Genomic DNA, 12005 nt, shown 5'->3' on the forward strand with positions numbered 1-12005 from the left:
CAGAAAACCCTGAACCTTTAACACTTGGATAATTAGCCATTAGGTTCTATCAAGCTTGAATAATGGTCATACACAGGCTATTAAATGTTTCAATAATCTGTTAAAATAGGCCTACGTTACGTCACTATGCAGTGTCTTGTCGTCTTAGAGCAGGGGGAAAAGTTCAGGCTCAGGATTTTTTTTTCACCATCACCCCTGACTATTGACACCAGACGGGGGCGCCAAAGCTACACACACCGTCTGGTGTGAACCAGGCTATACTCATGAACGGCGTGACGTTTTCCATGTGCGTTACGCCCATTTGTGGGGGAAAGCGATCCATACAAGTCAATTGGTGATGTTGGGGTTTAATAAACGAAAAATACGGACCTGTAGACTAGCGTTGTTCACGCGCAACATGTCGAAAACGTGTTCTGTTGCCGGCTATTCAAATAATATAGCCAAACAGCCGTGGCTGAAGCATGGAATGTGTTCATTTAGGTTAACCGATGTAGCATGTAAGTCAATGAGACATTCGGTTTGTTTTCACCCATAAAGGGGCGTAGCGCAAATTTAAGAGCAAAGTACCCGGATGGCCGTTCATGAGTATAGAGCTTGAAAGTCCCGCCCCTTAGTTCCCCATTTCACGGGACCTAAGCTGACCATCTAACAACATGGTAGCGAGTGAATATCTTCTGATCTCAGTCATGATATGCGCTGGGCTCCAAATATGCTGTTTAAGAGGATAGATAAAGATTATTCAAGCAGAAGTATCAATGTTTTGTTCCGAGGCCGTCGGCATGAAAAATGTGAAGAAACACAGCTTTCTAAAAAGTTTAGGGGTTCATACGAAAAATTAGGCAAAAATATCAGAAACAACATATATGGAGCTCGTGGCACAACTCGAAGGGGATCGAAATGCCATTTTAATACCGCCATTGGATTACATGCTACGATTTTCGGCTAAAAACGCCGTTGAGGTCCCATGAAATCGGGGGAAGTGACGTCACTTTCTAGCTCTATATGATTATCACCAGTCAGTAAAATTGGCAATAAAGTTGTAAATGCTAGTTGAGCTTTCATGACCGTTACAAATAAAGACGACATGCAATGTGTCCATTTCCAAACAGTTTTTATTGAATTCTGTGGTCTAACACCATGGCTCAGGATTTATTTACAAAGCGGGTAGTTCACTTCAGACTCCTTTCAACAACTTCAGCGAGACGTGTAGTCAGTGAAGATGGCAAGAAGAGTTGTGAAAATGCTAATTGAGCTTTCATGAGGTTACAATGGTGTAGTCTACATAGAACTCAGGTATACACAGTATACCCACTTAATGTATTGATGCATTATTTAGAATAGCACAAATGGATTCAGTGTAGCCACCTCTAAACAGCAGACTACATCACTGGTTGCAAATGAAGACAACAGGCCATCAGTCCATTCCAAACAGTTTTTTATTGAATTCTGTAGTCTAACACCAAGGCCCAGCATCGACACGGGGGGTAGTTCACTTCACTGACAGCTGAGCAACAACATATCTAGTATTCCTAGTGGAGTACTGATGTCTTCGTGTAAAACCTACAGAAGTAATGAGTTGGTGTAAAACCTACAGAAGTAATGAGTTGGTGTAAAACCTACAGAAGTAATGAGTTGGTGTAAAACCTACAGAAGTAATGAGTTGGTGTAAAACCTACTGAAGTAATGAGTTGGTCTTTGTGTAAAACCTACAGAAGTATTGAGTTGGTGTAACACCTACTGAAGTAATGAGTTGGTCTTTGTGTAAAACCTACAGAAGTAATGAGTTGGTGTAAAACCTACAGAAGTATTGAGTTGGTGTAACACCTACAGAAGTAATGAGTTGGTGTAAAACCTACAGAAGTATTGAGTTCGTGTAAAACCTACAGAAGTAATGAGTTGGTGTAAAACCTACAGAAGTAATGAGTTGGTGTAAAACCTACAGAAGTAATGAGTTGGTCCAACAGATTGCGTACTTGTAATGAGGTGGTCCTCGTGTTTAATGTACAGATTGTCCAACAGTATGACGCCCCATTCACAGTCACCATGGGGACAGCAAGGCTAAAAGAGGAAACTGCTAGAAGTTATTTTAGAGCCGACTTGTGGCTCCATACTGAGAGAGAACCATTATACAGTTCCTTAGGCCAGGGGTGGGGAACCTTACTGTGAGAACCATTATATAATTCATTAGGAGAGGGGTGGGGAACATTTTATTCGAGGGGCCACTTCAAATTCCTCTGAGGGCCATACTAAGAACACAAACCAGGATTTCCCCCACCTGCACTTTGGGCCGATATCGAAGGCAGCTAGCTTTAAAACACATCCCACCTTCTCTAGGTCCCTTGAATAGGAATTACTTGCATTGCAAATGTAATTTCTAAGATTCCTTTACAAAGTATGTCATATTTCATGTGAAGCTACATAACATTAAAATGACATCGGGGGCCGAATAAAACACCCCTCGAGACATAGGTTCCCCACCCCTGTGGCCCTCGAGACATAGGTTCCCCACCCCTGGCCCTCGAGACATAGGTTCCCCACCCCTGGCCCTCGAGACATAGGTTCCCCCCCCCTGGCCCTCGAGACATAGGTTCCCCCCCCCTGGCCCTCGAGACATAGGTTCCCCACCCCTGGCCCTCGAGACATAGGTTCCCCACCCCTGGCCCTCGAGACATAGGTTCCCCACCCCTGGCCCTCGAGACATAGGTTCCCCACCCCTGCCTTCGGGAGCTGACCCTGCAAGGCTACGTTAGCATGTTATGTAACTACGTGTGCGTTCCAATACGCGACCTTGCATCCTCCACTTGTGCTTGTGGCCTCATACCAGGAAGTAATACGTCGTGATGACAACAGCACATAGATGTTCTACCGCTTATGCAACAGCATTATATTTCAATATGTCGCAAAAGCTCAACTGTAAAGCTCAACTGTAAAGTCATTTTCTCATTTGCAAACCGGATAGTAAATGAAGAACAGTCCCCCAAAACTTGTTGTGGCCACTAGGCGGACAGCAGGGAAACTTAATTGTTTTCTCCACGGAGGCGGGGCATCAGCAAAACATGAGGGCAGAAGCCCAAGTTGAGGACACAAGGTCGCATATTGGAATGTGTTCAGGAACCCTGATCACAACCCGTTTCCTACTCCAGAAGATGCAGGCTGTGCTACGCAGGCACAGCTAGTTATTAGGCTGTGCTACGCAGGCGCAGCTAGTTATTAGGCTGTGCTACGCAGGCGCAGCTAGTTCGCTACGGTTGTGTTGAGGTATCAAAGCAAACGCCAATTTAGACATCGAAAGATCCGAGACTCTGAGGGCAGAGCCAGCAGCTTGCTGATGAGAATGAGAGTTGGGAGTGTGAACGCCACCGCACACTGTTGCTGCTCCAGGTTTATCAACACAACGTTTCGACCATGTACACACCTGACGAAGACCAGACTGCATGGTCGAAACGTTGTGTTAATAAACCTGGAGCAGCAACAGTGTGCGGACCTTCCTTCTTTTCGTGTTTAAGTCCGGCACCTGTTTAATCTGGATGTGCATGTGATCTCCAAAACGCTTCTGTAAACACCACCGGACCCCATCCCTGAAGAAGGTGTCTTCACCGCCCCGCCCCGCCCCCCACCCCCCAAAATACTGACTGCATCAAAACAAACATAAATAAAATAAAACACCTTCATCCTCCCTGTATGACCTTTATAATCTTGTTTTACAAAATACAGTCCAGTGAACTACAGTGAGTATAATAAACAGGTTGAAGACACATCTTGAGTGAGTATAAGGCCGGCCGCACATCGGCTCCGACAGCACTGCGGCGCACTTTCGCTTCCGACATAATTCGGACCCCCAACCCCAATTTCACACGAACATAGCATTGAAAGTCAATGGGCGGCGCAGACAAAATCGAACTCGTCTAACTGCTATCCGACATCGGCGAATGTCCACGGACATCGGCACCGGTTCTATTGAAAACAATGAAATCGAACTTTAGCGGAGCAGTGCGCAGCAGTTTGTCGGAGCCCATGTGCGGAAGGGAAGCCCTAATAAACAGGCTAAAGACACATCTTCATACACATGAGCAGGTGTACTTTAAAGAAGCTAGTTCAGGAGTAAACCAGGACACGTTAAGAGGTAAATCACCTAATAGAAGAGCCTGGAGTCCTCATTGGTTAAGTTAAGAGGTAAATCATCTAATAGAAGAGCCTGGAGTCCTGTGTGTTCTTAAGAAAATGAGGACTCCAGGCTCTTCTATTAGGTGATTTACCTCTTCACTTCACCTGGTTTCCTCCTGAAGCAGCTTCTTAGTAGTACAGGTCCCCTGATAGCTAACAGAACATTGACAAACAGAAGGCATGAGGGTTTAGAAGGAAACAACACTTTAAGAATAACGGAAGGCATGAGGGTTTAGAAGGAAACAACACTTTTAGAATTCATACAGGTAAACACAATAATGAAAAAGAAAACAAACAAAAAAAAACTAAAACAAAAATCACTTCTTCTATACAGAAATAAAACGTCTGAATGACCATGGTGGGTTTGTGAAGATCCACAGTGTGTGCAACAGTTGATGAGGAAACAGAGAAGGCATTTCGTATTTAAAACCTGAATAGGAGTCCCCTCGCCATGTCCACCCTGAAGAGGAGACCCCTCGCCATGTCCACCGGTGTGTAATCAGGGCGTTACAGCCACTGAAGCCCCCTCTGCAAAGAGAAGAGATGGAAACAACATGAATACTTGACCAATCAAAATCAACCATGCCACACCTGACCAATCATAATCAACCATGCCACACCTGACCAATCATCATCAACCATCCCACACCTGACCAACCATAATCTACCATCCCACATTAGCACACTCCTCTTCTGCACTCTTTTCCTACTTTATGTACAATATGTCATCATGCATAGGCGTATCTATGACACGCTGATTTGAACTCACTATCGTGTGTCCAATACGCATTTCCAAGTTAAGGCGTGCTCCACAACGCCCTGTGACAGGTTAGGTTTAGAGATAGTTTTGGTTTAGGCATAATTGAGCTAGAAATTCAGCTCATGTTGCTGTTCGTGGCAAAAGTAAGCAGCAGAAACATTGCTTTACTGACAGGTTAGGTTTAGGGATGGTTTGGTACGTAGGGCACAGCAAATTTGCATTTAGTAACAGAAATGCGCTGTGATAAAACAAAATCGCAGACACGGCGGGAAAACTAGCAAACCTCGTCACGTTGCGTTGAGGATCACGGCTTAACTTCAAAAGGCGTCGCACCAACACGCTGAATGCACTAGCGTGCTGTGGCGTGCGATACATACGCTAAAACATGGTGACAGCCTGGTGGGGGTGTATGTGTGTGTGTGCGTCCTCCTCACCTGCTTCTCAGTCCTGGGAGATGCTCGGCAGCTTCAACTCGGCGATCTCAGAGTCTGGGGAGCTGCTGCCACTGCGGTCACTATATGTATCCCTGAAGACCAGAAATAAACACATTATTATTATTATTATTATTATTATTATTATTATTATTATTATTCCACTGCGGTCACTGTACGTATCCCTGAAGACATGATTAAATATGCATTATTAGTAAATATGTAGTGTTATTATTATATTATTATTATTAATATTATGCCACTGCGGTCACTATACGTATCTCTTATTACTATTATTACTATTATTATTATTACTATTATTATTATTATTATTATTCCACAGCGGTCACTGTACGTATCTCTGAAGACGAGAAACACATAGTAAATATGTAGTGTTGTTATTGCACTGCGGTCACTGTAGGTATCTCTGAAGACGAGAAATAAACACATGAGTAAATATGTAGTGTTATTACTATTATTACTATTATTATTATTATTATTATTACGATCACTATAGGCATCTCTAAGGATGACAAACACATTACCAACATTATTATATTTAATCATTTAATGTATATATAGTTTATAGTTAGTAAGTATTGCCTCCGCCATGTTCTCTGTCTGTATCTGTCTGTCTGTCAGCAGGATGAGTCAAAAAGTTGTGAACGGATTTTGGTGAAATTTTGTAGAGTTGTTGGAAATGACAAAAGGAAAAACTGATTAAATTTTGATTGTGATCTGGACCACGCTCGAGGAGTTTTTAAAAAGATTCTTCACCATTGCGGGACAGGGCGTATTTTGACATTCCAGTTTCTGACTTCACAAAGATGAGGCAGAAAGACTGGATAAAAACAGTAGGGTGTTACATGGTCAAATGATCCATCAAGCAGCTTCTTTGGGTGGAGGTCTGTGTTCTGAGTGCATTTCTAGTTATTATCTCTATTATAACTACATGTTGGAGTGTGAACAGGTAAGTTATATGGTTCAGAATGTTCACAGGTAAGCTCTATGGTTCAGAGTGGAAACAGTCTAGTTACCGTGGTGACAGGTCGCATCCCTTTGTGAGGTAGGATTGAGTTTACCACACACACACCCCCCCCCACACACACACACCCACTGGTTACCGTGGCGACAGGCGGCACCCCCGGGTGAGGTAGGAGTGGAGTTTAGCAACACACACACGCGCGCACACACACACACACACACACACACACGCTCACACACACACGCTCTGGTTACCGTGGCGACAGGCGGCACCCCCGGGTGAGGTAGGAGTGGAGTTTCCCGGCGGCGGCCAGCAGGAGGCCGAAGTACGGAGGAGAGGGCTTGATGGGACGCGACGTGAACTCAGGATGGTACTGTACCCCCACGAAATACGGGTGGTCTGAGGACACACGCACGAGCACGCACACGCACGCACACACACGCACACACACACACGCACGCACGCACGCACGCACGGACACGCACACGCACACGCACACGCACGGACAGACGAGCACGCACGCACACACACGCACGAACACGCGCGCACACACGCACACACACAGGAGAGAGAGAATGGTAAGCACATGTTACAGGTCAAATATGAACAGTCATGTTTTCAAAAGGTTATGAGTTTAGTGTCTGATGTATTATTAAGGTTATGAGTTCCAGTTCCTATCGTCTAGTTCAGGGGTCAGGAACCTGTGGCTCCTTTGGGAACTGTATATGGCTCTAGAGCCACATGTGGCTCCTTCGGGAACTATAAACGGCTCTTACTTATCTAGGGCTGCCAACCATCCCTTGAAATACGGAATGGTCCTGTATTTATAAATAAAAGTACAGGTTCCATATTGAATTGAAACTAGACATGGGACGTTACAATGCAGGAAATTACATCTAAGAAATACACAATTTTCGTGGGGAGGTCTCCCAGACCCTCGCCATAATGAAGTTGACAGTTGGCAACCCTCTACTTACATGTAATAACTAGAAAAGTGCTCCGAGATCACATACCTCCGCCAAGGCATGGCATAATTAGATAGCCTAATGGACAAAAATAATCACTTTGCCAATATGAACGACTATATTCCTGTCAGAACTTTCAAAATGACACATTTATGTCAGTTCAGTCATTTGCAAATTCTACCTGCTTTGAAACTGAAGCTTGTGATCACGCGCTGATAGAGCCTAATTAATGAAGGGAATTTAATGATTTTGACCAACAAAACTGAAACAACTACAGAAAGGTAATGCCTCTTTTTTGCCTACGATGGTATATGCATCATTATCATAGGCCACTAGTTGGTCTTGGCGCTGTCGGTTGAAGCGGCATTTGCTTCCCTGCATTCCTTAAATCACTAGGCCTATTCACCGCTGTTAATCAGTCCACGGGCATTGCTGTCGGAATTTGTGGTCTATCTCGCAACTGGGCTTGATTTTGAATTTAGTGAAGGGGGTGTTTGACCAGCATTGTGAACTTACACAGCCACACATTGCATATTTTTGGCGATGGTACCCAATTAATTCGACATTGTCAACCAAAATGATCTGCGGTGGTCACTGTCCATCTCGCAATTCACTTCTACTTCACACATATTTTTAGGCAGCGGTAATTCATTTTGCATGATTGTTTAACTTCAACGAAGTGTAGCCTAGGCTATAGGCTGCCTGCTGATGAGCAACTTTTTAGGTTGATAGCACCGGTGTGGGAGCTGGCGTCAAAGGAGACAGTCACACCCTGTTCCTTACTGTTTAGAATGGCGCAGGCTCACCCGTGTGGAATATTTGCCGGTGCTCGGCCATTATGCATGCTGTCGGACTTTCTGATCCCTGTCCATCTCGCAAACAACTTGGGGTTATCTTTAAATGTAGCGAAGGGGATGTAATGAATTTTACCAGCATTTTGAACGTAGGCCTAGAGTCATAAATTATTTTGGCAACGGTAGCCTAATTAATTCGACAGGATTGTGAACCTAAGTCACAGTCCACAACAACATTGTGAACGTACACGATCACATATTCCATATTTTTTGACAACGTAATTAATTCGACAGCATTGTGAACCTAAACGATATACGGTGGTGGTCACTGTCATTCTCGTAACAGCAATGATAACATAGTAAGTTCACACATCACAAATTGAATAATTTTAGTAGCGGTGGTAATTCATTTGACAGGACTGATTACTGCCTGCGGATGAAGGCTGCCTGCAGATGAACAACTTTTTAGGTGAAATGCACTTGGTGTTGGAGCTGGCGGCGAAGTACAGAGTCTTATCTCTCCCCTGTTCCTGGCTGAGAAAGACGCAGGCACGCCTCTGCTCAGTGCTCACCGTGCGCACCTTGTGGCAGGCAGTGGAATAGCAGCGAACTAACAAACAAACACAGACAACACACACACACAGAATCAGGCGATCACATAACCTCCTGGCGGAGGTAATTAAAGCAATAACTTGACAGTACACTCTTAAGATTGTTGGGCTTAATTGAAATACATGCTTTTAATTGTATTCAGTGTTTTTAAAATGGTATGGCTCTCGTGAAATTTTCTTTTTAAAAATTTGGTGTTTATGGCTCTCTCCACTAAAAAGGTTCATAAAGCATAATAACTTGGTTTCTACCGTCTAGTTCAATATTAATAAAGGATAATAAACCAGTTAAAGGATAATTTGGTTTTTACCGTCTAGTTCAATATTAATAAAGGATAATAAACCAGTTAAAGGATAATTTGGTTTTTACCGTCTAGTTCGATGATCTCCATCCTCTCCCCCTCCACGTCCTGCCCCACAAAGTGGAATCCCTTCTCCTCAAAATGGTGCTTCAGCTCCGGATTCACCTGGACGTGAGGAGGAGAGGAGAGGAGACGAGAGGAGACGAGACGAGACGAGAGGAGAGGAGAGGAGAAGAGAAGAGAAGAGAAGAGAGGGAAGGAGAGGAGAGGAGAGGAGAGGAGAGGAGAGACAAATACAAACATCCACACAGTCACATGACCAGCAACACACTCCACTGCAAACCACACAGCCATTAACCATCCTGTCCTGTCCACAAGCTGAGGGAATCCTGATACCTGAACTGGTAAACTGGTACAAACTTTACTCACCTCAAACCGGTGTCTGTGTCTCTCATCCACAAAGTCGACGTCGCCGTAAAGTTTTCCTGATGGAACAAAACAGCAGCAGCAGTTAGAAGACACGAATCCTCCACCAGCCCACTGAACAGCCCTCCACTAGACGAGCCCACTGAACAGCCCTACACTAGACGAGCCCACTGAACAGCCCTCCACTAGACGAGCCCACTGAACAGCCCTCCACTAGACAGGCCCACTGAACAGCCCTCCCCTAGACGAGCCCACTAAACAGCCCTCCCCTAGACGAGCCCACTAAACAGCCCTACACTAGACGAGCCCACTAAACAGCCCTACACTAGACGAGCCCACTGAACAGCCCTCCACTAGACGAGCCCACTGAACAGGCACAGTAAGCAGCATCATAGTCGATTAAAGCGTGAATCAATGTTTTAAAAATTGCAACTAATCGCTAACTCGACTGATGAGAGATGAAAGGGGCATGGCAAAGTGTGTGTGAAGAGTGAGAACATTTCAATCACCTGAATTAAAGAATACAAATAGAAATCAATAAAATGTACCGGTAGCCTTTTTTAAAATTTGTAGAATTAATCTGGGGGTTTTTTTGGTTGGGAAATATTAATATTTGTGGGGGGGAAACACCCCACCAATTAATTGTAAGTGGTGGCAGTTAATTCTTACTCAGTACGCAGGATTTAGTTTTTTAGTTCTTACTCAGCGTGCAGGATTTGGTTCTTGGTTCTTACTCAGTGTGCAGGATTTGGTTCTTTAGTTCTTACTCAGTATGCAGGATTTAGTTCTTACTCAGCGTGCAGGATTTGGTTCTTAGTTCTTACTCAGTACGCAGGATTTGGTTCTTACTCAGTACGCAGGATTTGGTTCTTACTCAGTGTGCAGAATTTGGTTCTTACTCAGCGTGCAGGATTTGGTTCTTTAGTTCTTACTCAGTACGCAGGATTTGGTTCTTACTCAGTACGCAGGATTTGGTCTTGAAAATGGTCCGCCTCTTCCCCAGCCGCATGGTCCCGCCCATCTGCCCTGGGTTGTGTTCCGGCATGTCAATCACCTGTAGGCCAACCAATCAGAAGTCACGACTGCACTGAACAACCCCCCCGATGCCAATAGCAACAGGGATGTCAAACCCAGCCCCCTGTGACATCATTTCATATGTGCATTACAGTTGGCCCACATACACCAGTAATGTGTAGAAAATATGACTTGAAGGGAATATAATAGCTGGATACGTTACCACAGGCTGGATATAATACTGTGTTCTCTTACCACGGGGTGTTTGGACTCTGGGTCGAATTCTGTTGAGTTGGCATCTGTGGAAATGGTTTGTCGTTATTATTTAAAATGCGCATTCATCTGAAAACTACATTCAGCTTTAACCCAAACACACACAGAGTAGATGCTAATACTAAGCAGCCTAAATGGCGTTTTGTTTTCTATAAGCCTTTAAGTATGGCAAGTTGTATCAAGCTTGAGAATAAATAAGATATTGAATAAACTGAACAAATATCACCTTTCCATCCGAGCGTGAGAATAAATAAGATATTGAATAAACTAAACCAACGTTACCTTTCCAGCCGAGCGTGTTCCTGGCAAACTCACACACCGCCAGCTGCATCCCCAGACACACACCTGCACGACACAAGCACAAATAATTTCAACACACACACACACAAACACATCATTACAACACACACACAACACACACACACACCTGCACGACACAAACACGTAATTTCAACACACACACACACACACACCTGCATGATAAAAGCACATATCATTTCAAAACACACACACACACACACACACAAGCACATAATATCATTTCAGTGTGTGCAGCGCATACACACAAAAATCAAGGCATTAAAACACACACGCGCACACGCACTCTCTGTCCTCAACCTCCACCATCAACATTTGGCTCAACACCGTTGGTTCACTTGCAAACTGTGTGTGTGTGTGTGTGTGTGTGTGTGTGTGTGTGTGTGTGTGTGTGTGTGTGTGTGTGTGGTGCTGGTGATAGACGGGGTGGTGGTGGAAGCAGCTGGAAAGTTACAGAAATTCCATCAAGACGTGCAAGTGTGTGTGTGTGTGTGTGTGTGTGTGTGTGTGTAAATTATGAGATATAAATGTATAGAGATAAAGGTTGAATGAACAGTGCGAAGTGCAGAGTAAGTGGTGTGTGTGTGTGTGTGTGTGTGTGTGTGTGTGTGTGATAAAGGTTGAATGAACAGTGCGAAGTGCGGTACCCAGGAACGGCTTCCTCTGTTTCCGAGCCCAGTTGATGGCGTGGATCTTGCCCTCCGTCCCCCGGACTCCGAATCCGCCCGGAACCAGGATGCCGCTGGAGAACAGACAAGACGAGACCGTTAACGGCGGATTCATAGTTAACGCAACTGGCGCTAACCTCATTCATACAGCATAACTGGCGCTAACCTCATTCATACAGCATAACTGGCGCTAACCTCATTCATACAGCATAACTGGCGCTAACCTCATTCATACAGCATAACTGGCGCTAACCTCATTCATACCTCCCTGGCGACGATGGCGTGCGCTCAAAATGA

The 12005-nt window shown here is 44.6% G+C and overlaps 1 protein-coding gene across 2 annotated transcripts in view; it reads right to left on the reverse strand.

Annotated features, from left to right (window-relative positions):
• Positions 1-4274: 4274 nt before the first annotated feature.
• LOC134441965 (CTP synthase 1) overlaps positions 4275-12005 on the reverse strand; it is a 26266-nt gene continuing 18535 nt past the window's right edge. For both annotated transcript variants that reach the window (XM_063192346.1, XM_063192347.1), the window contains 9 exons: positions 11688-11782; positions 11005-11067; positions 10705-10748; positions 10393-10489; positions 9439-9494; positions 9078-9174; positions 6595-6739; positions 5359-5450; positions 4275-4692 (listed from right to left, as the gene is read on the reverse strand). In XM_063192346.1, coding sequence (XP_063048416.1) covers positions 5366-5450; positions 6595-6739; positions 9078-9174; positions 9439-9494; positions 10393-10489; positions 10705-10748; positions 11005-11067; positions 11688-11782 — 682 coding nt within the window. In that variant the 3' untranslated portion in view covers positions 4275-4692; positions 5359-5365. The remainder of the gene's footprint in view (positions 4693-5358; positions 5451-6594; positions 6740-9077; positions 9175-9438; positions 9495-10392; positions 10490-10704; positions 10749-11004; positions 11068-11687; positions 11783-12005) is intronic.

The sequence above is a fragment of the Engraulis encrasicolus genome, unplaced genomic scaffold, assembly GCF_034702125.1.
Source record: "Engraulis encrasicolus isolate BLACKSEA-1 unplaced genomic scaffold, IST_EnEncr_1.0 scaffold_103_np1212, whole genome shotgun sequence".
Classification (NCBI taxonomy): Eukaryota; Metazoa; Chordata; class Actinopteri; order Clupeiformes; family Engraulidae; genus Engraulis; species Engraulis encrasicolus.